At 42.9% G+C, this 22,465-nt stretch overlaps 2 protein-coding genes across 9 annotated transcripts in view; one reads left to right on the top strand and one right to left on the bottom strand.

The window, feature by feature from the left end:
• Positions 1-12,294, top strand: part of LOC311024572 (focal adhesion kinase 1-like) — a 60,096-nt gene extending 47,802 nt beyond the window's left edge. For 7 of the 8 annotated variants that reach the window (XM_084027033.1, XM_084027031.1, XM_084027028.1 and 4 more), the window contains 10 exons: positions 824-901; positions 1,238-1,426; positions 2,080-2,205; positions 5,141-5,203; positions 6,569-6,608; positions 7,466-7,569; positions 8,952-9,107; positions 9,573-9,653; positions 9,820-9,905; positions 10,062-12,294. In XM_084027033.1, the coding sequence (XP_083883159.1) occupies positions 824-901; positions 1,238-1,426; positions 2,080-2,205; positions 5,141-5,203; positions 6,569-6,608; positions 7,466-7,569; positions 8,952-9,107; positions 9,573-9,653; positions 9,820-9,905; positions 10,062-10,188 (1,050 nt within the window). In that variant the 3' untranslated portion in view covers positions 10,189-12,294. The remainder of the gene's footprint in view (positions 1-823; positions 902-1,237; positions 1,427-2,079; positions 2,206-5,140; positions 5,204-6,568; positions 6,609-7,465; positions 7,570-8,951; positions 9,108-9,572; positions 9,654-9,819; positions 9,906-10,061) is intronic. The other variant, XM_084027034.1, reaches the window with a different exon arrangement.
• A 3,020-nt stretch (positions 12,295-15,314) lies between these two features.
• On the bottom strand, positions 15,315-22,287 carry LOC311024792 (lipid scramblase CLPTM1L-like). Its single transcript, XM_084027373.1, has 17 exons — positions 21,919-22,287; positions 21,419-21,510; positions 21,146-21,323; positions 20,896-21,023; positions 20,253-20,331; positions 20,037-20,154; positions 19,812-19,906; positions 19,564-19,648; positions 19,261-19,361; positions 19,111-19,170; positions 18,948-18,998; positions 18,769-18,851; positions 18,546-18,580; positions 16,533-16,588; positions 16,372-16,416; positions 16,132-16,265; positions 15,315-16,027 (listed from the first exon to the last, which is right to left on the bottom strand). The coding sequence occupies exons 1-17, from the start codon at positions 22,117-22,119 to the stop codon at positions 15,961-15,963; spliced, it is 1,608 nt and encodes a 535-aa protein (XP_083883499.1). The 5' UTR covers positions 22,120-22,287; the 3' UTR covers positions 15,315-15,960.
• Between the last annotated feature and the right edge of the window lie 178 nt (positions 22,288-22,465).

Raw genomic sequence — 22,465 nt, 5'->3', positions numbered from 1 at the left:
TGAGAGACTGTGGAAGGTAGAGGTTACAACACTGCTGTGCTAGAAATGAATTCTGTGTTAGCGAGGTTTAAATCATTAAAGACAAATGTCTCCATTCTAAGAGGGGACGTCGTTCATCAACTTTCAACAGCTTCATCTCAACAAATCACAAGAAACCAAGAGAAGAATGAAGGCCGCGGGTTCACCAAGCACTTCTGTTTTTAGCTGCTAGCGCCCAGCGAAGGCATAGACAAGAGTAGAGAGAAGTAACAGACTCTCTCTCCTCAACTAAATTCTGTTCATTTAGCCGGCAGCAGTCAGCAGAAGTTCAGATAAAAGAGTCTTGTTTCTCAAACGGAAAATATTTACACTTTATTTTTCGACCTTTTCAACAACAATACATCCTCTTCTTTCCAAATGAGAAAAAAAGAAACAGTGCTTGAAATAGAAGTCTTTGGTGAACTTGCAGCCATAACTGGTGTGCACACCTGCATCACATCTAACCAGAGATCCCAGTGACCAGTAGACTAGCAACATAACATAGTTTATTCTCTATGATTTTATTATAGGGACTGTAGTTTGTGCCAGTTCAACTAACAGCTTGCTGGACTTGCAGCCCAGTGGGTGTTCCCCATTTTGATTGACAGCTAACCCAGCCACACAAACAGCTCCGAGGGGTTTGTGTGTTGATTGTCTGAATGTCCCGGTGTCTTGTCTTTTAACGCTCAATTAGGGGAAAAGATGAACAAGCATTGTAACTGTATTTTTATGTCTCCCCCTGTCTTTCTATTCCTCAACCTCTATCCCTCTCTTCACCTTTGACTGTCTCTCTGTATGTCTGTAGCCGAGTCGACCAGGCTATCCTAGTCCTCGCTCCAGTGAAGGTTTTTACCCCAGTCCCCAACATCCTGGGCACTACCAGGTACGCAGACAAACTCCACTGACTAACCTTTTGCTGCTGGTTTGCTTGATATATAGTTACATGACTGTGATTTTAGACAGTCTGCATCAGTTTGGGGCTACAGACAAAGACATGATTATTATATTATTAAGTATTTGTATGGCACATTTCCCAGAATGAAGGGTGTCAACTTAGCTTCAGTCACAAAGATAATTAAAGAAAGAATTTACACATTTAAGAGGAAATAAATGATATAATATACAAGCACAAATGAAAGGGATGAAGGCATGTTTAGAGAAATGAAATGGAGTACTGGTAACAGACTAACAGTGTGACCTTTTCTCTGTCCTGGATCAGATGGCAGGGTACCCCGGCCCTCACACGCTCCCCTCGGTGCCCAGCGCCCTGTACCCCCCACAGGCTGCGATGCTGGACACACACCACGCCCACACGCACCCTCGCCACCATGTCCACACACACTCGCACGCACAGCACCTTCCCCATCCACATGGGCACGACATGGCACTGTGGGGCTCTGCAATGGAGGTAGGAGACCTGGTTTACACTCATACACACACACACACACACGCACACACATACACACAGGTAAGTCAGGACAGAACTGAAACACGTACACATCTATGCTATTTGTTATGGACATGTAACGTGTCCAGTCGCACTCACTTTTGTTCAAAATCATTTTAAAACATTTTCAGAAATCATTTTTTAAAAAGTATACGGTCTCAAGATCAAGGCAAATTCAACACTGAGTGGTAAAATATTTTAAGATTCCAACATTTTTGTTGGTTGGGGCTATTTGACAAAATCCTAGTAGAATAGCATTTGTCGCCTGGCGGCCTGAACAGACGGACTACTCTTTGAGGACGTATCATTAAAAAAAAAAACATAATACATAACGAGTCCAGTCCAAACATTTACACTGTAATCCAGGACAGAAACCAATGGCACAATGACACCCAATATTTTTAGTGTGTGTCCATTGTCTCAGTTCAGGCTCTCATCAGTTTGGTGTCTGTGTCTGTCTGTCTGTCTGTGTGTGTCTGTGGGTGTGTGGGCACATGTTTTTCTTTCATCTGTGACACGTGGATGTGTCTTTGTGTTGGTATGCATGTTTGTTGTAATGCTTGATTTTTGTTGCATGTTTGTGTGTCTGTGTGTGTGTCTGTGTGTGTGTGTAGGACAGGGCAGTAGACATGCAGCAGTGTGTAGGCCAGCAGTGCCTGTTAATGGAAGAACAGCTGATGATACAACAACACCAGATGGAGGAGGACCAGAGGTGGCTGGAGCAGGAGGAAAGGCTGCTGGTAACACACACACACACGTTGGAAAATAGACTCACAGACACAGTTGGTACTCGTAACAGCACATTTAACTGATGTTCTTTCTTATCAGCTTGATATTCGCCATGATAGAAACATACAACAAATCAAATCTATTTTGTATTTCAGAGGCAAATAAACAAAGGTTTAATGATATATTTCTGCAAGTTAATATAAGACCTGGATTTTCTAATTTGACTTCAAATAAACTTTAACTCCAGTTTAATCCTAAACATCATAAACCAATGGAATGTACATATATATCTGCATAACCAGGAATATTTCACTGCAGAAAAGTAGAATGTAGAAAAATAGCTATTTTTAAGACCCCTTAGTCCCTTTATTGAGTGATGTTGATGTGCGTGGTACCGTGTGTTATTGTTACCTGTAATCCAAAACTTTCTCATTTCGTTGCACTCTTTGACTTGTCAGTGGTGTTGTTGATGGGTTTTTTTCAGATCCATGTTGCATGTTGTTGTGTGTGTGTTTTTTTTTTTTTTTTTTTTTTTTAATGGACTCTCTGAAATTCATCCTAATTAAGGACAAACGCATAGAGATAGATTTAATAAATGTAAAAAACAAAATATCTCATAAGTTGGATCCATAGGCTAATTAGCTCTCAAATTATTTCATTCATTATTCAGAATAATGATCGCAGCCATAATTATATTCATGCCCAGCTGAAGTATTTTTGAAGTAAAAACACTGTGGCGCGTGCTCCTGGGTGATGATGGGACTCTGAAATTCATTGACTTGTAAAATCATGAGCATGTTCTAGTTGTGCTCGATGTGAAAAGTCAGATAACTTGAGTTGTGATAATAAATAGAAATATATAATTAAAATTGGAATTAATTTAACTAGAGACCAACTACAGTTACTTATAAACACTTTAAATGGATTGTGTAATTCTCAGCACGGTTGACTTCAGCTGTTCATGGCCCATATTATATTAACATAGCATATGCTGAATACATAAATATGTACGGAAGAAAAATGCATCTTTCTTGCTCACTTATCATCTTGGGTACTTCTGTACTTCCTGTTCCTTACTTTGTATTGACGAATTACCCTCCTGCCTAGAGAGAAATCATTACCACCTCCCTGTGTGTTGCCGTACTGTAAGCAGCGGAGTACAACCTGAGTTAATCAACAGTGAAGTCATTAAGACTGACTTACTATTCAGGTTAAAACCTGCACACACCCAAAGATAAATGATCAAATAAATGCAGTGTTTGTTGCTGTTTAATAGAGCAAGTGTGAAAAAGAATCTTTCTGATGGAGACTCTGACATAAAGACATGGGGGTGTGAAGGAGGACTGTCATGTAGGAAGCATATTTCTGTGAACACTAATTGAAGGAGCGGTCTGGGGTTTTTGCTCAAGAATGTGTGTGTGTGTGTGTGTGTGTGTGTGTGTGTGTGTGTGTGTGTGTGTGTGTGTGTGTGTGTGTGTGTGTGTGTGTGTGTGTGTGTGTGTGTGTGTGAAAGAGAGAGTGTTTGTAGGCAGGTGTGGCCTGTGTGAATTCCATGCTAATGATAGGCTTAGACAATCTGACAGCCCAGTCAACAGTCTGTCTTTGACCCACAACCACTAACTGACAACACACAAGATTACTGAAAAGCTGGGGAGGCGTTTGTGTGTGTGTGTGTGTGTGTGTGTGTGTGTGTGTGTGTGTGTGTGTGTGTGTGTGTGTGTGTGTGTGTGTGTGTGTGTGTGTTGGAGTCTGGCTGGTTTTTATAACACCGTCTCTTCAGGGAGGGGCGAGAGAGAGGGTGGAGAGAAAGGGAGGGGGGGGGGGGGGAAGCAGAATGGTTTGGGAAAGAAGGGTAGACGTGCTCACACAACGACGGGTTATTGGCAGCGTGCTCCATCCCTCCTCCTCCTCCTCCTCTCCTTCCTCCTCTCCTTGCCGAGTCATATATAAGTGTGCTGGAGGCATGTAGCTGGAGTTTAATCTGAATTGTTGTCTCTTGATAACACTGGCACAGAGTAGTAGACGGGCAGGCAGACAGCTTTATAGATACAATACGATCAGAACCAGATAGCAACACAGACACAACAACTCAAACCACTTGGACACAAACGATTCATCAGACAACTTTGATGAACTCGAGGGCAATGCTGGTCTTCAAATCCTGTCTTGGAAAGCTGGTAGGCAGGGATGGGTGTGGGGGTTGTATGTGTAGGGCTGTTTGTGTACGGTTTTATTTTGCTTTATATTGCAGCAGCAGCAATGCAATTTCGGGGTTCGAAAAGTTATCAGAAAAGTTGTGCTTGAATTTGTAAAAGTCCTGCAGCGTTGTACAATGTGTTCCTATTTTTACTGGATGGATGTGAGTGATCTTTCTGTCTTTTTTTATGTGAACTTGCTGCTGTGATTCACTCATTCATTTCAAGATTTAAGATTAAACTTGCATTTGGAGAGTTGGAGTCACTTTCACTGTGGACTGATCAGAATATAAACTCATCACTCACTTACTTATTACAGGGTGCTTATCGTCGTGTATTCCTCCTTTAAAATGACTGTATACGGCAGTTCTTTGATGGGAAATGATAAAATAAATAAAAAAGCAAATCAGTCCTACAGGTTTAAGTGACTGAAGTAGTTTGCACTTTATAATGCACCAGTGTTATGACAGCATGTGATTTAAGGCTGATTTCTCATCATGAAAGGGTGTTTGTGTCAGCGAATCAAAATCCAATACTGTTTGTTACGGCACAAACAGAAAATCAACGTGACTTACTGTGAATGCAGAACTTGTCTCTGAATCTGTTCGGAAACCAGCCCAGAACTTAGTGTTATACTACTATAAATATGCATGAATTTCATCACTGTTGATGTGTGGAGGTATCATTTTTATGTTGTTTTTGTATGTGTGTGTGTGTGTGTGTGTGTGTGTGTGTGTGTGTGTGTGTTTAGAAACCAGACTCGAGAAGTTCTAGAGGAAGTCTGGACAGAGACGACAGTGGACTCCAACCGCCGGTAAATTGCTTTCTACAGCCTTCATACGTCTCACTGCTAGTTGGTGTTATCGTGCATGCAGCAGGACGATGGCAGTGGTTCACAGGCTGCATTCCTTTAAAAAATGATGTATTTCTCCTGAATGTACTGCTTATTTTTCGGAACCTGAACTTGAACCACACATTGTGGTTGGACTCACTGGAATTGGCTGCATCATGATGTGTGTTTTGATTAAGCTGAGAGGGGATTGATCCAGGGACAGGAAGTGAGCTGTCGGCGGTGGGGTCAACAATGAGGGGTCACCGGATTCCCACAACATTGCAAGTTATAAATAGAGTGCTTTTGCAAGGAAACAAGTAGCCTTCTTTATTCATGTGTCTGTGTCGGTGTTGCTCACGGTAATCAGAGAGCAGAAATGAGAAACATTCCCTTCTGTCAGCATTCTCAAACGTGAGGAATGGCTGCTTTCTTTGTCATGTAGTTTCACCTTTGGTCCTGATGGAGCAACAATTTGTTCAATCAAGAATATCATCATGTGGTGTAACTCTGAAATGGCAGATGCACATTTCCACACAGTAAAACATAATGGTGGTTACATGTTGTTGAGACCTTTAACATGTTTTAACACAGGCGTTATTGAAAGATAACTCTATCACTCGTTCCCTCCTTTTTTTTAGACAAGAAACTGGACTCGTCTTGTCTTTCTCTAAGCCTTTCTGTGATTAAATTTCTTAAATTATGTTAACTTTTCAATGCCAGCAGAGGTTGTCTTCACAGGCTGATGTTGCCATGGGCGAGATATTTCTGTCTCTGTAATTCATCTCTCTGCTTGTTCTCCTCCCATCGAATGGCTGTGGTCTGTGGTGGCAAAGTGTGTGTGTGTGTGTGTGTGTGTGTGTGTGTGTGTGTGTGTGTGTGTGTGTGTGTGTGTGTGTGTGTGTGTGTGTGTGTGTGTGTGTGTGTGTGTGTGTGTGTGTGTGTGTGTGTGTGTGTGTCCACACACTGATGGCTTTCCAAGCCCTCTGTAATGTTTCACACACAAATAGAGATTCGGTATATATGTTATATTATTTATTTTATATGTCGTTTACTGCAGGGTTTTATCTGGTTTTGACACTCACAAAGGAAGTGCTTTTTGTTGTTGTTATCCCTGTTACTGAATACTCTTGTTAACATTAGTAACACAGTGCGAGACCACACACCACCCAAACCAGAACAAGGTCTTTGACTAGAGACGAGTGTGTGTTTTACAAATTGAGACGCTGTGTCATGTGACATGTGAATTAAATAGCTTTTTTGCCTGTGAAGTTCTAATTTCCTGTGAAGCTTGTGATTCGGTGTGTGACTGCACTTTCTAAGCCAATGTTTTCTTGTTTGTTTGTGCAGACAGGAAACCAGCACATATACCAGCCCGTTGGCAAATCAGGTAATAGACTGTAACCGTCTCTAATTACACAGAGCCGCTATTGTTTGAATCTCTTCTTCTCTTCTCTCGTCTCTTTCTGTCTCCCAAAGGATGAAGTTTACACATGTGCCATTACATAGCTGCATTTAGCTCCAGCTCGCCCTCTGAAGTGTCAGTCTGTGTTTGTCAGTGAGTTTACAGTCTGAAGCCACAACATGACAGATCTGATTGGGAGCTCTGCAGCCAGTGAGCAAACCAACCTGTGTTTACACAGAATCAGACAGGCTGTCAAGCTCAATATGCTGCTCGGAGCGTGAATGTGCACAAGCAGATGAATGCAGGGAAATGAGATCCAGTTTTACATCTGGAGGATTTTGAAAAGCCGTTTACATCTTTTAGACGGTGTACTTTTTTTTCGTTTTCTTCCCCTTCTGGTTTCATCATTGAATTCTTTGTTGTCATGTTGAGCTGAAACAATTTGTGGATTCATCAATCTAGAGAGAATGGATCGACATAATGTTTTGATCATGGCGTAACTGTTTCAGATGTTTAAATAAGGAAAAATGCCAAATGGCTTTACTTATTGTCTGTGTTTTATATACTTTTGGATTTAATATATTAGTATTTTAGACTCTTAATCAGACTAAACAATACTTTAATGATGTCACGTTTTAAATAACTATTAATCAGTAATGAAAATGATCTTTACCTGGAGCCCCACACTGATGACGATACTGATATCAGTTGTTAGGGTACTCTGGTCCCTCAGCAAGAGCTGCTGAAGAATGTAAAAGTACAATTTGTCTGGAACTTGTATATACGAGACTGTACATCTTTGTGGAGAAATCATTTTCATTTTTATATGTTGTTTCCTGCAGAGCATGCAGCTCCCCCAAAGAAACCCCCTCGACCCGGGGCCCAGGGCCAAGTGGGCAGTCTGGCCTGTCTAAATACTGGAGACAGTTATAACGATGGAGTCAAGGTACAGACAGACAGTGACACGCATGAACCCAAATAAAAATACATGCATGCATACGTGCTAATAAAACATACATAGACAAGGAACAATTATACAGGCTGCATGTGTAAAATGCTCTAATATTTTTCTTTTATCTTCTTTTCCTTTGGCTGCTCTCTCCTCTCCCCCCCTCCTCTCCTCTCCCTCCTCTCCCTCCTCTCCCTCCTCCTCTCCCCTCTCCTCCTCCTGCACTCTGCCTTACGTTCGACCTCTAGCCCTGGCGGGTAAGCAGCACACTGTCTGTGTGTGTTTACTGTTCGTCTTGTCTGCTAGTTGATCACAACCACGCTCATTTGATTCCTTCTTCCAATCACTTCTTTGGTTTCTCTCTCTTCATTATTTTTATAAAACACAAAAACAGTCACTCCACTCTGCAGTTGCCTTCGCTGGGCAGATAACCAGTCAAGTTTCTTGTTTCTACGGCCTTTTCCCCTCAAAACTAACGTCCAAATCTACATCGTCGTGTTTGTTGTCTTTTACTTACAGTATTAACTCTTTATCACGCTGAAAAATATTTTACTTTAATCACACATGGAATGATGCACTAATAAAGCAGTTTTCTAGGCTAGGGTGAAAAACGGTGTCACTGCAAAATATATTTGATGAAAAGAAGAGGGATCCCTCCTCTGTTGTTTTGGTTTTTGTTTCCTTTTTTTCCCATTTAAAGGGTTTTTCATCATAATTAGAAGGTGTCATTTGTTGTACGGATTGTAGCGCTCTTTGAGACAGTTTTGTGGTTTTGACATGACATTATAAACTCCTTTTAGCTTTTCTCACGTCAAACACAATCTGCCAGCTTTCTGGCCATAATGTATGCAAGGCTCAGGGCTCTAGTGTCTTTGTGTCTTAGTAGTCTCTTTGACAGCAGTGTGTTACCGTGACTAGAAAACGTGTTTATTTTACTATTAATTATACAAATAATTAAGGCTCAAGCCAGGCCAGGAATTAAATTGGCATGTTAATTATATATTTTATCCGATGTGTTACTTCCATCTAGTGGCCAAAATAGAGAACTACATGTAACATTTTCTTTTTGGAACAGATCTATAAACATTACATTCATTCATTTACTCATTTTCACATTCACCTTAAGGTCAATGTGTTCTTTGTAAGTACAGCACTCAACTGTTTAAGTTATTTAAAAAACTGTGTTGGCACCAGATGTACAGATCACGCAGCATTTACACATTTTCACAGGCTCATATTTATCATCATAACCATTGCCTCGTTTACCATGTGTCGTTGCCGGGTCTCGCTGCCCAGCCCCCACACAGACCTGTAGGTCATCGTTCAGTCTGCCCGTCACTCATTGCTTTTTTTTTTTTTGTTGTGCTCTCACGGTTCAGCTGCAGCCCCAAGAGATAAGCCCGCCCCCCACGGCCAATCTGGACCGCTCCAACGACAAGGTGTACGAGAACGTGACAGGATTGGTCAAAGCTGTGATCGAGATGTCGAGCAAGATTCAACCAGCTCCTCCGGAGGAATACGTTCCCATGGTCAAGGTAGCCGAGGCACTGATTCGTGTTTGTGTGTGTTCCTGTTCTGTTTATACGGCTTCATGTTATTATCTCTTGACCACGGTGACACCATGTTTTAATTAACACTGCACAGCTCTTCAGAGGGCTGGAGTTTAATATTCCTTCTTCCCAGTGAATAATTTGTGATTCATCCGTTAACCAGACTCCACAGATCTGACCTTTTAACCTCAGCAGATGTTGCTTTTCATTGTGGGGATTTAGTAATTGAAGTCTCCTTTTGGCTTATATTTATATTTTATTTCTCCAAGCTGGTCTGTGTTGGAATTATTATGTATGTAATTCTTATCTAAATCTGGTGTTTTGTAAATCATTTAATCAAATGTGTTTGTAATTCTACATGTGTACACAGTATATGATTAATGTCATGTAAATGTATATTCTGTATAATCTTGAACCTATACTGAACAATACGCTCTACGTGTGTTTCAGGATGTGGGTCTCGCACTGAGGACGTTATTGGCCACAGTGGATGAGACTCTACCACAACTTCCAGCCAGTACACACCGAGAGGTAAAAACACACACTGACACGTGTTTTTATCATTTGTCTTAAATAGTGTGGAATCACTTCATATCTTTTCTTATCATTAAACGTTGCTAAAGGATTTTCGGTGACACTATCGGTTGGTGTTGGTATTTAATCCTACCAGATATTTAATGCTCTGTTTTTCACACAGATCGAGATGGCACAGAAACTCCTGAACTCTGACTTGGCAGAGCTGATTGGGAAGATGAAGTTAGCCCAACAATATGTGATGACCAGGTAGGTTCATGAAAATAAATATAGAAATAATGTATTTTATTACAGGTTCTTGTATTTATTTAGTGGATACAGTCAATCACACTCACATGCACGTTATTATACCATATTTCAGAATTGTATAAGTAATGTGTGCGTGTTTGCTTTCTGCTCCGCCAGCCTCCAGCAGGACTATAAGAAGCAGATGTTGACAGCGGCTCACGCGCTTGCAGTCGATGCCAAGAACCTGTTGGATGTCATCGACCAATCACGTCTCAAGATGATGTCCCAGTCCCGTCCGCACTAGCCCCACGACAGCCCAGCTGACCAACGGCATCGTTCTGGTTTACAGAGAATTAAAGTGACGTCATGATATGTGAGCCGACTGCTTCACGTCAAAGGAGAAAACGACGGCTCTGATATTTTGATAACAGTCTGTGAAGAATCATTAGATGTTGAATCCCGTGTAAGCCTTCGGTTGTCTCTCCACCACTGTGACTCTCCCAATACAAGAACAGAGCAAAACACTTCCTGAATCAGGGACTTGGCAGCTTCTCTCTCTTTGGACTGTAATATAGTGATAAGAGGAGGAAAAGCAAAGAGGATGAGTGATGATATTTAAACTGTGGGCATAGACCTGAGATGAGTCCGGGTTTAAAAGGCTTTAAACCCTCAGACAGAAACACCACAGCAGTAGGATCTGGGACTGTTGACATCAGGATTCGTCTTAGCGGGATAACACTTTGAAGCAAAGCCATCGCAAACCTGATCAGACGTGCGTTCGATCCGTAACATATCTGCATGAAACGTCACTGTGGGAATGGACTTAAACACCAGCCAGCGTCCACCATCAGTGCTTCAGTTGATGTCATGTTTCGTCACCCCTGGATGTGAACTTTGCCTCCACATCGCCATGGTTTCTTTTGCACGGGGCGGCTCAAACCACATATTATCTAAGCTCTGGTCCCGTGCGGTGCTTTGAGTGGATGCTTCGACAAGGACATTCACAGTGAAGACGGCGTCGGTTTGGTTTGGAGAAGCAGCCTCCCACACATCGCTCCTCCCATATCTCTCTTCCATCCATTCCTGTTTTCCCTCCGTCTCACCACGTTTTATTTATAGACTCAGAAATTGCAGAGGAGGAGACGGAGGGCAAGACGGGTATTAAAACTCGAGGACAGTCGAGCGCCGGCCTGCTGCCTGGAGCCGGACCGGCCGGCTGCCTTTCTATATGAGACTCACTTTTCTTTCCTTTTGTTGTCACTGTTCTTCTCCTTCATGAAGTCTTCCTCAGCTCCTCTCTGAGCCGGTTTTTAAGACTCCAAATGTGAAGAATCCAACTCTGTCTGGGTGAACGCCGCAGACAGGAATATCCCAACACGCACTCAGATTAGTTTACTCCTTGTATCGGCTGGCTCCATGTTTTTTTTTTTTTTTTTTTTGTGTTGTTTCAGCAGTTCCAATCATCCTCTTTACTGCAAACTTGGAATACAAGCAGATATTCAATCCCAGCACTGACTCTCATGAGCAAAAACAAAACAAACATTAAACCAGAAGGTGGATTTTGAGGATTCAGTCAGAGCGACTGGATATTTCCTACCACAGAAGAAGAAAAGGATATCATGTCTCAGACTGGTCACTGAGCTTGAACCCATTTCTGTGAGGACAGTGTCTCGCCACCGTTCTTCCTACTACACCCACTGTCCTAATATCGTTCAGCTGTACCTCATACAGCACGGGTGTCACGCCTTTAACTGTCTCCTCACCCGCTCACAAAGTAAAACGACTGGGAACACAAACAAACCTCACCACTGGAACCTCTGTGCTTTGAGTTCCAGTTTCTGTCAGGTGTAACTCTTTAACTATGTCCCTCCCAACAACGGTCCCCAGGGAAACCAACACACACATGAAATGTGGAGCCACACGACTGGAACTTGTCTCACGGACACAAAACACTGAACTGAAAATACAGAAGCTCACACGTGTTAATAGTGACACCACATGGAATATGACATACTGCTATATGAAATATACTGGTGACTGTACTAGTATAGCATGATATACTGGTATGGAGAAGAGCATATTTGCACAGCACAAAAAAATATCCTCACTTTTTTTTTTTTACCCTATTTCACCCAGATTTGATTTCCAGGTTTAGCCAGCAATGAAACGATCAACCATCTGGGTTTTATAGGGATTTAAAAAAAATGTAAAAAACAATCTATTTTATCCTGTTGTTGCGTAAATCTGCTCATGTTGGTATATTGTAAGCTATACTGGTGTGAATCACTGGTGAATTGTACAGAACTAGTACTAGTAAACACTGGTTTTTATTTTGTCTTCTGGGCTAAATCAGCCACCTTGTCAAATAGGAGGAAAAATGAAATAAAAAAGAATGACTAAACGGAAATCAGATTTATTTTAAAGCATTTCATTTCAGGTAATATTCCTAATACCTACAGTCAAAAGCAGCAGTGTGTGTGTGTGTGTGTGTGTGTGTGTGTGTGTGTGTGTGTGTGTGTGTGTGTGTGTGTGTGTGTGTGTGTGTGTGTGTGTGTGTGTGTGTGTGTGTGTGTGTGTGTGTGTGTGAATGGACTGAAGTTACACAAGTTAAAGCTGTTGCAGGAGTCGACGAGGTTTCTGTTTCCAGCTTCTTTGTGGCCTGACTGACTGACACACAACTTCTCTGTAACTTTCATGAATCTGAAACACACACACACACACACACGGGTATCAGAGTGAGTTATTTTGGACTAAAATCCTATATTTTCTGACATTTTAGTGCTTTTATTGAATAAAGAAAGACGTATAGAACCAAATCCATTATGACTCCAATAAATAAACAAGACCTACTTTAGTGATGCTTTTAGATTCAGACCTTTTGTTTAAATACCGGCTCCCAAAACTCTGCAGTGACATTCCTGACCAGTGATATGACCTGATACTTTGTTTTCATTCACACCTCAGATGTTGACGACAGTCCAGCGATGGCTGACATTCATTGGTGTTGTTGTTGTATTCTTCATTGGTGGCAGAAGGACTGCGGACGTAGCAACGCAGTGACAAAATTATATAAAATCAGTGCATGATTTTAAGTACACAACATATAGTAAGTCCATTGACAGAAAAAAAAACATTGGTTTATGTTCAGAGGACTAAGTTAGGGAAAGAATATTGACACTTTTGGATATTTAGCACATCAGTGTTTTAACATCTTTGGCTTCTGTTTTTATAGAGGTTCTTCTCCATTTAGTTGTTCACTCAGTCACTTGTTTTAGGTCATGATGTCATGTAGTCACAATTGTCTTGGAGAATGTGAGAATCTTAATGACGTTAAGACCAAGCTCTCACTCAGTTATCGGGGTCTGAGCATAAAGGAAGTCAGTTCTAGAAATACAGAAGTGTTTATCTATAAAAGTCATAATTAAAAAAAACCCAGACTAGAAAGACATAATTGTCAAAACATGTCTGCCTTGCTTCTTTAATTCTAAAGAGCATTGAAAAGGAGGCTGCATGCTGTTCCTCCCATTCAGTTTGTTATTCTGCTCACTTATGTCACCAAGGTGATGCAGCACAATAACAAACATGCACATTAAACGTTTAAAACACCTCCAGATTCATTATGATGGCAAAAATGACCATCATTAAAGCATTTCTGTTGTGCCCGAATATACGGAGAATAAATTAACCTTTTGTCTTGTTGCATATTTTCGGTATTAATCATCAGCCACTTAAGAGGAGCACCAGGTCAAGCAGCATCTTCATGTCAGGTATCACAGGAACCTCCGCTGTGTGTGTGTGTTGTGTGTGTGTGTGTGTGTGTGTGTGTGTGTGTGTGTGTGTGTGTGTGTGTGTGTCTCGTGGAGAGTCCAAATCATGACTTTGTGGGCACTGAACGAGCGGATGACTTTGTCCACACAAAACTCATTAGTACTCTTCTAAAGTACAGTATGTACCCTGTTGTACCCTCTGCTGTCATGAAACATTGACCACATTCGGTCCTCTCTGTCCTGCTGTTGATACAGACACGTCTGAGCTGTAGTCGCTCCCCTCCACATGCTCATGGACTCTAATCTCTCAACCCGTGTCGTTTCACCCACAAAAATCTAGGTTTTATGTGAATTGGTGTTGGTAAGGCTATTAAAAACCATACATGTAGAGTGGTGGAGACCAAAAATACATTATTACTTACATTCATTTGGTGGATAAAAATTAAAGCTTGCTCTCTTAAATAAGCAACCAGACCAGAAAAATCTGTTATTGCAGGTTTAAAAATGTACATAAAAAAAATTAGCAGAAATAATTTTTCAGCCCAAAGATACAAATGTTTATTAAAGCTACATCCCTCATTTTTTTTCTTTCAACGACCTTCCACTTCCTCTTGAAAACATGGCAGCTCTACATTACCAAACATCCCATCAAAATAAATGAGATCTTGCTACTTAGAAAAGACAACATTTAAAAAGTAAAACAAAATTTCATATAATCAATGCGTGCTCACTAGATGAATATGTGGATTTAAAAAAATATTTGAACTTTAAGAAATTCTCAGAATGATTTGTGTCATCCTCATATCTGTCATGTCACATGTGTCCAGTGTTAACAGAGGAATGCTTCAACACAGATTACAATTTTCTGTCAATTAACATTTATTTCCTGACACCAAACGTGAATGGTGAGGATATTTGTTTTCCCATTACGTAATAAGACACACACACACAATGCATCTATGAAACTCTCATAACAGAAACCATCAGGCAATTGCCATAAAAACAGTCTGCTTTCTGTGTTGATTTGTCTCCTGACACATACATGCACAGCAATCCATACATACGGGCTTGCATAAACCTTGAAGCAAGTTACATTTTTTATTTTATTTCATATAAAAAAAAAACAAGCAGGTTGCTTCACCAAGACAATGAAAAATAAAAAAAGATTTAAAAAAGCATTCAATGTTTGTAAATTATTTTCAGGCTCAAGCAGTTCAGTCAGCAAAGATGCAAAAATGAGCAGAGATCAGCGTAATACAAGTACAATAAAAAGCTTGACAAAATAGTTCATTTCCAGTGCTGTGTACATAAATGTTTCTAATACTAGTGATGCTGAAAGGGAACAGACTGCTGCTTCCGTTAAGCAGCTATACTGTATGTTGTAAGTCAAAATGCATTGCAGGGATTTCATGGACGCATGCCATCGGGATGTTTGCAGACACTTTTTATATCTCCACACTGCAAAGTCAACCTTTATAAAATAACTATACAGTTCAGTGCAACTAATTTGATGTGTAATACATGAGGTCAAACATTAAGGATGGCAAAAAATACTTTATCTATATTAACAGGTAGCTTGTACCCTCCGCCTACAATACAACCTGATAACCTTCAACCACTTAAACACAAGTCATTCATTTATTACATATTCTGGATGAATATTTTAGTTTATACAAGGGCAGAGCTTCATATAGCATGTTGTGCCTTATCTTAGAAGGTGGCCCAGCTTCAATGAAGTGCATGAACAAACAAACAGTACAGAATATACTGAATGTGTATAAATATGTACAAAATATGTTAAAAGGTCAACTTTAAAGGGAGAATCGTGGAAGCGTTTTCAGCCGTATGAAAGTAAAGTTGAGTGAGTCAAGCATGAAGTCTAAGTCTAACTGCAATAGATTATTGATGTTTTATCATGGAACTCTATTTGGGGTTAAAGGCTACATCCTTTACAGTGCAAACCCCCCCGTATGTGTACATAAAGAGCAGAACCGAGTGTGCACAGCACGACTGCTGATACGATGCCGTGGATATTCTTCTTGCATAACGTGCAGTAGAGAGTGTCTGTGGAGTAAAGGGGAAGCTTCATCCGTACCGAGCACAAAGCACCAGCACCGTGAGTGTACAGCAGTGACGAGTCAGAGGCATAAAGGCTGATCTTGGATCAGTTTGAAGCTGCTGTGGTGCACATGGCCGCGTGTCCTGCCCGAGCTTCCAATTCACATCTTCAACGTTGTTTCGAAAAGGTTTTTTTTTTTGTGAGTGCATTTGTTTTTTAAAAAGGGGAAGGAGAGGAGTTTGTCTTTTCCTCATTGAGTCTTTAGTTTCTTGCTGTGGGTCCCCGACTCTCGCCTTCTGGCCTTGTGGGCGTAACGCCTGTGGAGATATCAAATATATATGCATTAAGTCAAACTCAGTGTTTACGTGCGTGCGTGTATGTGTGTGTATGTGTGTGTGTGTGTGTGCATGTAGTGTCCTGCCTTCGCTGGTAGAGGTAGAGGAAGAAGAGGAGCTCATCTCTGAAGCAGGAAAGTTGATGGGAGGAGGAGAAGGAGCCAGAAGAGGAGAGAAAGGAGGCACAGGAGCACAGGTCTGAGATCAGTGTGTTCACTCCCTGGTGGAGAGGGAGAGAGAGAGAGAGAGACCAAAGAATAAAGACAATCTGCTCTCGGCTATGCAAAGTGTGTCACTGTTAGTGTGTGTGACATCATCACACTCACTCTGTACATTAACACCGTCCCTTGCAGGTGGCTCACAGACTTCAGCTGATCCGGAGGAAGGAGTGGAGAAACACGGAGAGGCGGCAGAAGTTAGACATTCACGTAACTCAGCACTGTAATCAGATGATTTGGTAATTCAAACACTTGTAGACAGGACAGACCTTGTGGTTGATGAAGAGCTGCGGGGCCATAGAAAGGAAGCCAAAGGCATACACTCCTGTAAACACAGCGGTTAATATAAAAGTAATGCATCAGCTTAAGTTAACAAGGAAAACTGACAAGAATTTAATTAAGTACATTTTAAAACTGGTCTGGGAAGAGTTCGGGGAGGCCATGGAGGATGACTATCGGTCGGCCTCGAGGAAATTCTGGCAAACCATCCGGCGCCTCAGGAAGGGGAAGCAGCCCTCCACCAACACTGTTTACGGTGGAGGTGGGGAGCTGCTGACTTCGACTGGGGATATCGTCGGGCGGTGGAAGGAATACTTCGAGGATCTCCTCAATCCCACTGACACGTCTTCCATTGAGGAAGCAGAGGCTGGAGACTCGGAGGTTCATCCACCCATTACCCGGGCTGAAGTCACCGAGGTAGTTAAGAAGCTCCCCGGTGGCAAGGCACCGGGGGTGGATGAGATCCGCCCTGAGTACCTCAAGTCTCTGGATGTTGTGGGGCTGTCTTGGTTGACACGTCTCTGCAACATCGCGTGGCAGTCGGGGACAGTGCCTCTGGACTGGCAGACCGGGGTGGTGGTCCCTCTATTCAAAAAAGGGGACCGGAGGGTGTGTTCCAACTATCGGGGGATCACACTTCTCAGCCTCCCCAGGAAAGTCTATTCCAGGGTACTGGAGAGGAGAATTCGGCCGTTAGTCGAACCTCGGATTCAGGAGGAACAATGCGGTTTTCGTCCTGGCCGTGGAACACTGGACCAGCTCTATACCCTCCGCAGGGTGCTCGAGGGTTCATGGGAGTTTGCCCAACCAGTCCACATGTGTTTTGTGGAATTGGCGAAGGCATTCGACCGTGTCCATCGTGGCATTCTGTGGGAGGTACTTCGGGAGTACGGGGTCGGGGGCCCTCTGCTAAGGGCTGTTCGGTCCCTGTATGACCGGGGCAGGAGCTTGGTTCGCATTGCCGGCAGTAAGTCAGACCTGTTCCAGGTGCATGTTGGACTCCGGCAGGGCTGCCCTTTGTCACCGGTTCTGTTCATTATTTTTATGGACAGGATTTCTAGGCGCAGCCGTGGGCCGGAGGGGATCTGGTTCAGGAGCCACTGGATTTCATCCCTGCTTTTTGCGGACGATGTGGTCTTGTTGGCTCCTTCGAGCCAGGACCTCCAGCATGTCCTGGGGCGGTTTGCAGCCGAGTGTGAAGCAGCCGGGATGAGGATTAGCACCTCCAAATCTGAGGCCATGGTTCTCGACCAGAAAAAGGTGGCTTGCTCCCTCCAGGTCGGGGGGGAGTTCCTGCCTCAAGTGGAGGAGTTTAAGTATCTTGGGGTCTTGTTCACGAGTGAGGGAAGGATGGAACGTGAGATTGACAGGCGGATCGGTGCAGCGGCTGCAGTAATGCGGTCGTTGTATCGGTCCGTCGTGGTAAAGAGAGAGCTGAGCCGAAAGGCGAAGCTCTCAATTTACCGGTCAATCTACGTTCCTACCCTCACCTATGGTCATGAACTTTGGGTCATGACCGAAAGAATAAGATCCCGGATACAAGCGGCCGAAATGAGCTTCCTCCGCAGGGTGGCGGGGCGCTCCCTTAGAGATAGGGTGAGGAGCTCCGTCACACGGGAGGAGCTCGGAGTAGAGGCGCTGCTCCTCCACATCGAGAGGAGCCAGTTGAGGTGGCTCGGGCATCTGTATCGGATGCCCCCTGGACGCCTCCCTCGGGAGGTGTTCCAGGCATGCCCCACCGGGAGGAGACCCCGAGGAAGACCCAGGACACGCTGGAGTGACTATGTCACCCGTCTGGCCTGGGAACGCCTTGGGGTCCTCCCGGAGGAGCTGGGGGAAGTGTCCGGGGAGAGGGAAGTCTGGGCGTCCCTGCTCAGGCAGCTGCCCCCGCGACCCGGTCCCGGATAAGCGGAAGAAAATGGATGGAAACTGGTCTGTTAGCAAATCAACCAATGAATCATACAGATTAGTATTTATTTTTTTTCTACTGAAAGTCAACTCACCAGTCACCAGGGTGTTGACCAACCAGGAATAGTAACTGTCAACATAATACAATTATATTACTGTTAATATATAATGTAGTAGCTGCTGTACAAAATAAAATATACACTTTAAAATATATATATAGATATATATTTTTTTTTATTGTTGATGTTACAAGCGGGCTGCACAAATGAATGTGTGACATTTGGCTGCACTGTTTAAAGCTACTTGGCAAAATCTCACCTTTTTTGGCGCAAGTAGGCCAGCGAGAAAATAGCTCCGCTGATACACAGAGGATAGACCAAGTAGGACAAGTATCTGGACGCCTGGAGAGAAAACCACAATATATTCAACTTAATATGAAGACTGGCAGAGTATAAAATCAGAGCTCTAACATATGATGGAAAAAGAAACAGACATACCTGTGTGTCATATTCCACTGTCCTTCTTTCTTCCTCATCCGGCTTTTTTAACTAAACCGTAAGAGAGGAGGCAGACTTAGGTTAGAAAGACATCAAAGTACGGTTTATTAAACCACAACTTTACTCCACACATGTTATCAGTTGGTCAATTGGCCATACTCACATGGAGCTTGGAGCTTTTCCATTGAAAGTGGATCTTAAACACCGTAAACACCTTCCATACCTGGCGATATAACAGGACAGTGGGTTAAAACTGTCCGCCGTGACCTTTACTTGACCATTTCTCTTGGAGGAGGCCGAATATAGTAAATACCTCTACACATGCTCCCAGTCCAACGGGGAGCAGCACCAGTAGACTGGTCTCCTCTAGCAGATGGAGGAAGATCAGCAGAGTGCTGAGACAACGCCACAGAACTACAAACAGAGAGGGAAGACACCAGAGGAACAGTTAGACCCTAGCGTCGACCATTTTCCTGTATGTTTACTGTATGTCACTTACAGCAAAACTACAATCTAATGTTGTTCATAATTGCCAGTAAGCCCTCCTATGTTGACTGAAAACTGCATGTGCAAGAAAACCATTGTAAACTGAAGCTTGTTTGATTTAATGCTTTACCTGACTTCCTGGATATTCCTGCCATGGTCTTCTTTTTTCTCCATGAGCTGAAGTCGTTTTTGAGAGCCAAGAATTCACAGATGAGCTGTAGAAAACCACAGACGTGGAGAATAAACATACATTTAACTTTACAATGCTTCCTTTGCAATATGCCAGAGTTGCCCTTATGACAAACTACTCTACATATAATCATGAGAGTATGGGTATGGGTAGGGTATGGTATTTGTTTTGGTGTTGAGTAATCTTACTTGTAGAGCTGTGATGAGTGCAGTCAACACTAACAGGTAGAGGTTGGAGTCCACCAACGTTTCTTTAATCTCATCTATGTTCTCCTCTGTGAAGCCTAGAAAAACACCAAGATCGGTATCAAAGGACTTCGTTTAGGTCGATCCCCTGACTGTGTGATATTAAAAGCCACAAGCTGAAATGTGTACTTGGTCATATAGTGCACATCTCTTCTCTTATTAGCCTACCAAACTGTCGCAGGGAATAAACCACGTCCTGCAGATGCACCCAGAACCTGAACCCCCTTAAAGAGATTCCCTCGTAGGACACAGTCAGAGGGAGCTGAACTGTGCTGCTGCTGATCTTCTGTGAATGTACAGACAGACAGATGTAAGACCCTTTCATCCAAAACCTGGTCATTATTAGACGAGGCGAGTTACACTTTGTGTGCAAAGACGTCCTACCAGCAGGTCTCTGACTCTGAAACTGAGCTCGTTAACCAGCAGCAGAGGGAGGTAGACCATCTGTCGGCCGTCCTGAGAGCTACGAGGAGAAACAGGAAGACAGTTTAATCTAAACACCGGATTCAGTGTGAAAGAATGTAAACATACTTTTAAATGGTTTACTCAGTGCCAGGATTGGTGTTTATTTACTATCTAAATTAGTTTAACATTTGATAAAAGGGCCAATCCGCCACTCGCAAGTGTAGTTCAGAGTAGCATTCGTCCTGGCATTTGTTGGCTTGTCGTTTGTGAGAAATAAACTATAGTTTGATCCAAATCAATGATTTTTTCTGATTTTGTTCTAATCTTTGCTTCCCTTGTTAGTTACTAACGTTTATTTCCTGATTCTTAACGTTATTCAAATAAATGAATCGGAGGAGAAGTTACAGTGTCTATTTGACAAATAGGGTTGTAAAAAAAGAAAGGTTGGGAACCACTGATATATACGATGTTAGTGTGGTATTTACAGGATATACGGTACAGGGTGTGAAATAGATGCTTTAAGAAGATCACATCTTTCCTGACTCGAACGCTGGAGTACAATAAAGCAGGAGTCTTCATGCAGCACTTTCGGCTTTGACCTCCAAAGCCCCACGTGACTTACACTCTCATGTAGCGCCGCACATCACTGGGAAGCCCCGCCTTGTTGAAGGTGAAGTCCTCTGACATCATCGTGATTGACAGGTGAGGTCTCCAGTGGGATACACGGTTCTCCGGTCTGGGACTCGGCCTCTAATGGAGCCACGAAAGTAATAATCATTTGCAGCAAAGCCGCGTGTCGAAGTCTACTGTAAAGGTGACACAGTGGCTTAAAAAACCAATACGACTATGATGGATATCGTATTACATGTTACCTTCTGCGTGTCTCTCCGCCCCTCTGTGTGTGTGGGAGCAATGTAGGTGGTGAGCTGAGCTGCGTAGTGGACCTCTCTGCCGTCCTCCAGAGGCGAAACGCCAGCTTTGTGAACGTACACGACTGCATACAGAGTGCCATTAGCCCGAGTCTGCTCTGGCAGAGAGACATTAACCTGCCTACGGAGAGAGAGAGAGGGAGAGAGGGGTATACGTACCCTCAATAAACAAACAGTGACCAGTGTAAAGCAACATTGGACTCACTACAAACCCACCTCTCAAATGTGGAGTGTGGGTCAAACGGGTCTATTTTTACAGCGAGGTTGAGTTGGCTGTTGTCTGGCACGAGGCAGGTGAAGACACTCATCTGGATTAAAAGCAATAGAGAAGAATTTTTTTTTCATTTCACAAAATAAAAACCCGACTGTTTTCTAAATATGTGTCGGCTCTACATGGGGATCTCATGTAAATCACTTCAGCCTGGCAAACACATCATCTCTTTATAATTAAAATACCACTTTCATCTGAAAAAAACAACTAAAGGCCAAAACCAAAAGTTATTTATTTAAATGCAGACAGGACATGCTTTGCCAAGAGTTTTATGCTGAGCAGTAGACCACTGGCTATTAATCAGTTTTGTTACTCTGAATGTAATGATCAGGCCCATGCAGTATAATGTCCCGAGCTGGATCTTGCAGACATGTCATTTTTAGCAGGCTGTCCCCTATTTTTCCGTGTGCTCTAAGGATGAAGGAATAGGGAACAGAGGCCTAACCTGTAGCCGGGGTCTTGCTTTCAGGTAGGAGGTGATGCAGTGCTCTCCCGGGCTTCCATCGCAGGGTTTAGTGTTGAGGAAGCCGTACAGCAGCCAGGCGGTGTGGAGCATGTAAACCACGAAGACCCCGAGCAGCAGTTTACCGACGGAGCTCCGGTTACTGCTGCCGTCCGCCGGCTTGGACTGACACGATGGTAACATGGCAGCTACTGATCACAAAACAACAGCGAAAAGAATAAAATATAAAAATAAAAAAATAAATGTTCGTGGTCCCGTTTGAGGAGGAGCCGTTTATAACCGGATGAAGTCAACACAATAAAATCACCACGCTTCCTCCCTGCCACAGCATCCTTCGGTTATCGGTGATGCTGATGCTGATGCTGACAACAACCTCAGCGGCTGCGCGTGCGCCTAGTCTGCGTCCTCGCGCTCAGGTTATTGTTCCGGGTTGTTCCCAGTTTTCGAGAGGAGTATTTGCTGTAAGTTTAATGCTATCCCCAGGAATGTGTTGCAACTTCTTCTTGGTTATACAACTGATCATTATAGG

The sequence above is a fragment of the Eutrigla gurnardus genome, assembly GCF_963514095.1.
Source record: "Eutrigla gurnardus genome assembly, chromosome: 14".
In the NCBI taxonomy this organism is placed as follows: Eukaryota; Metazoa; Chordata; class Actinopteri; order Perciformes; family Triglidae; genus Eutrigla; species Eutrigla gurnardus.
The sequence above is the reverse complement of the archived record's forward strand: the minus strand, read 5'-3'. Positions and strand labels throughout refer to the sequence as shown.

Bases quoted from the DNA above. Each gene is read 5' to 3' on its own strand.
- LOC311024792 (XM_084027373.1), bottom strand. From the start codon at position 22,119: ATGTTACCATCGTGTCAGTCCAAGCCGGCGGACGGCAGCAGTAACCGG. The intron at 21,024-21,145 runs GTAACATGTAAT...TGGCTCCATTAG, and splicing joins GGCGGAGAGACACGCAGAAG to AGGCCGAGTCCCAGACCGGA. The intron at 19,649-19,811 runs GTAAGATTACTC...GGTTTTCTACAG, and splicing joins CACTCATCACAGCTCTACAA to CTCATCTGTGAATTCTTGGC.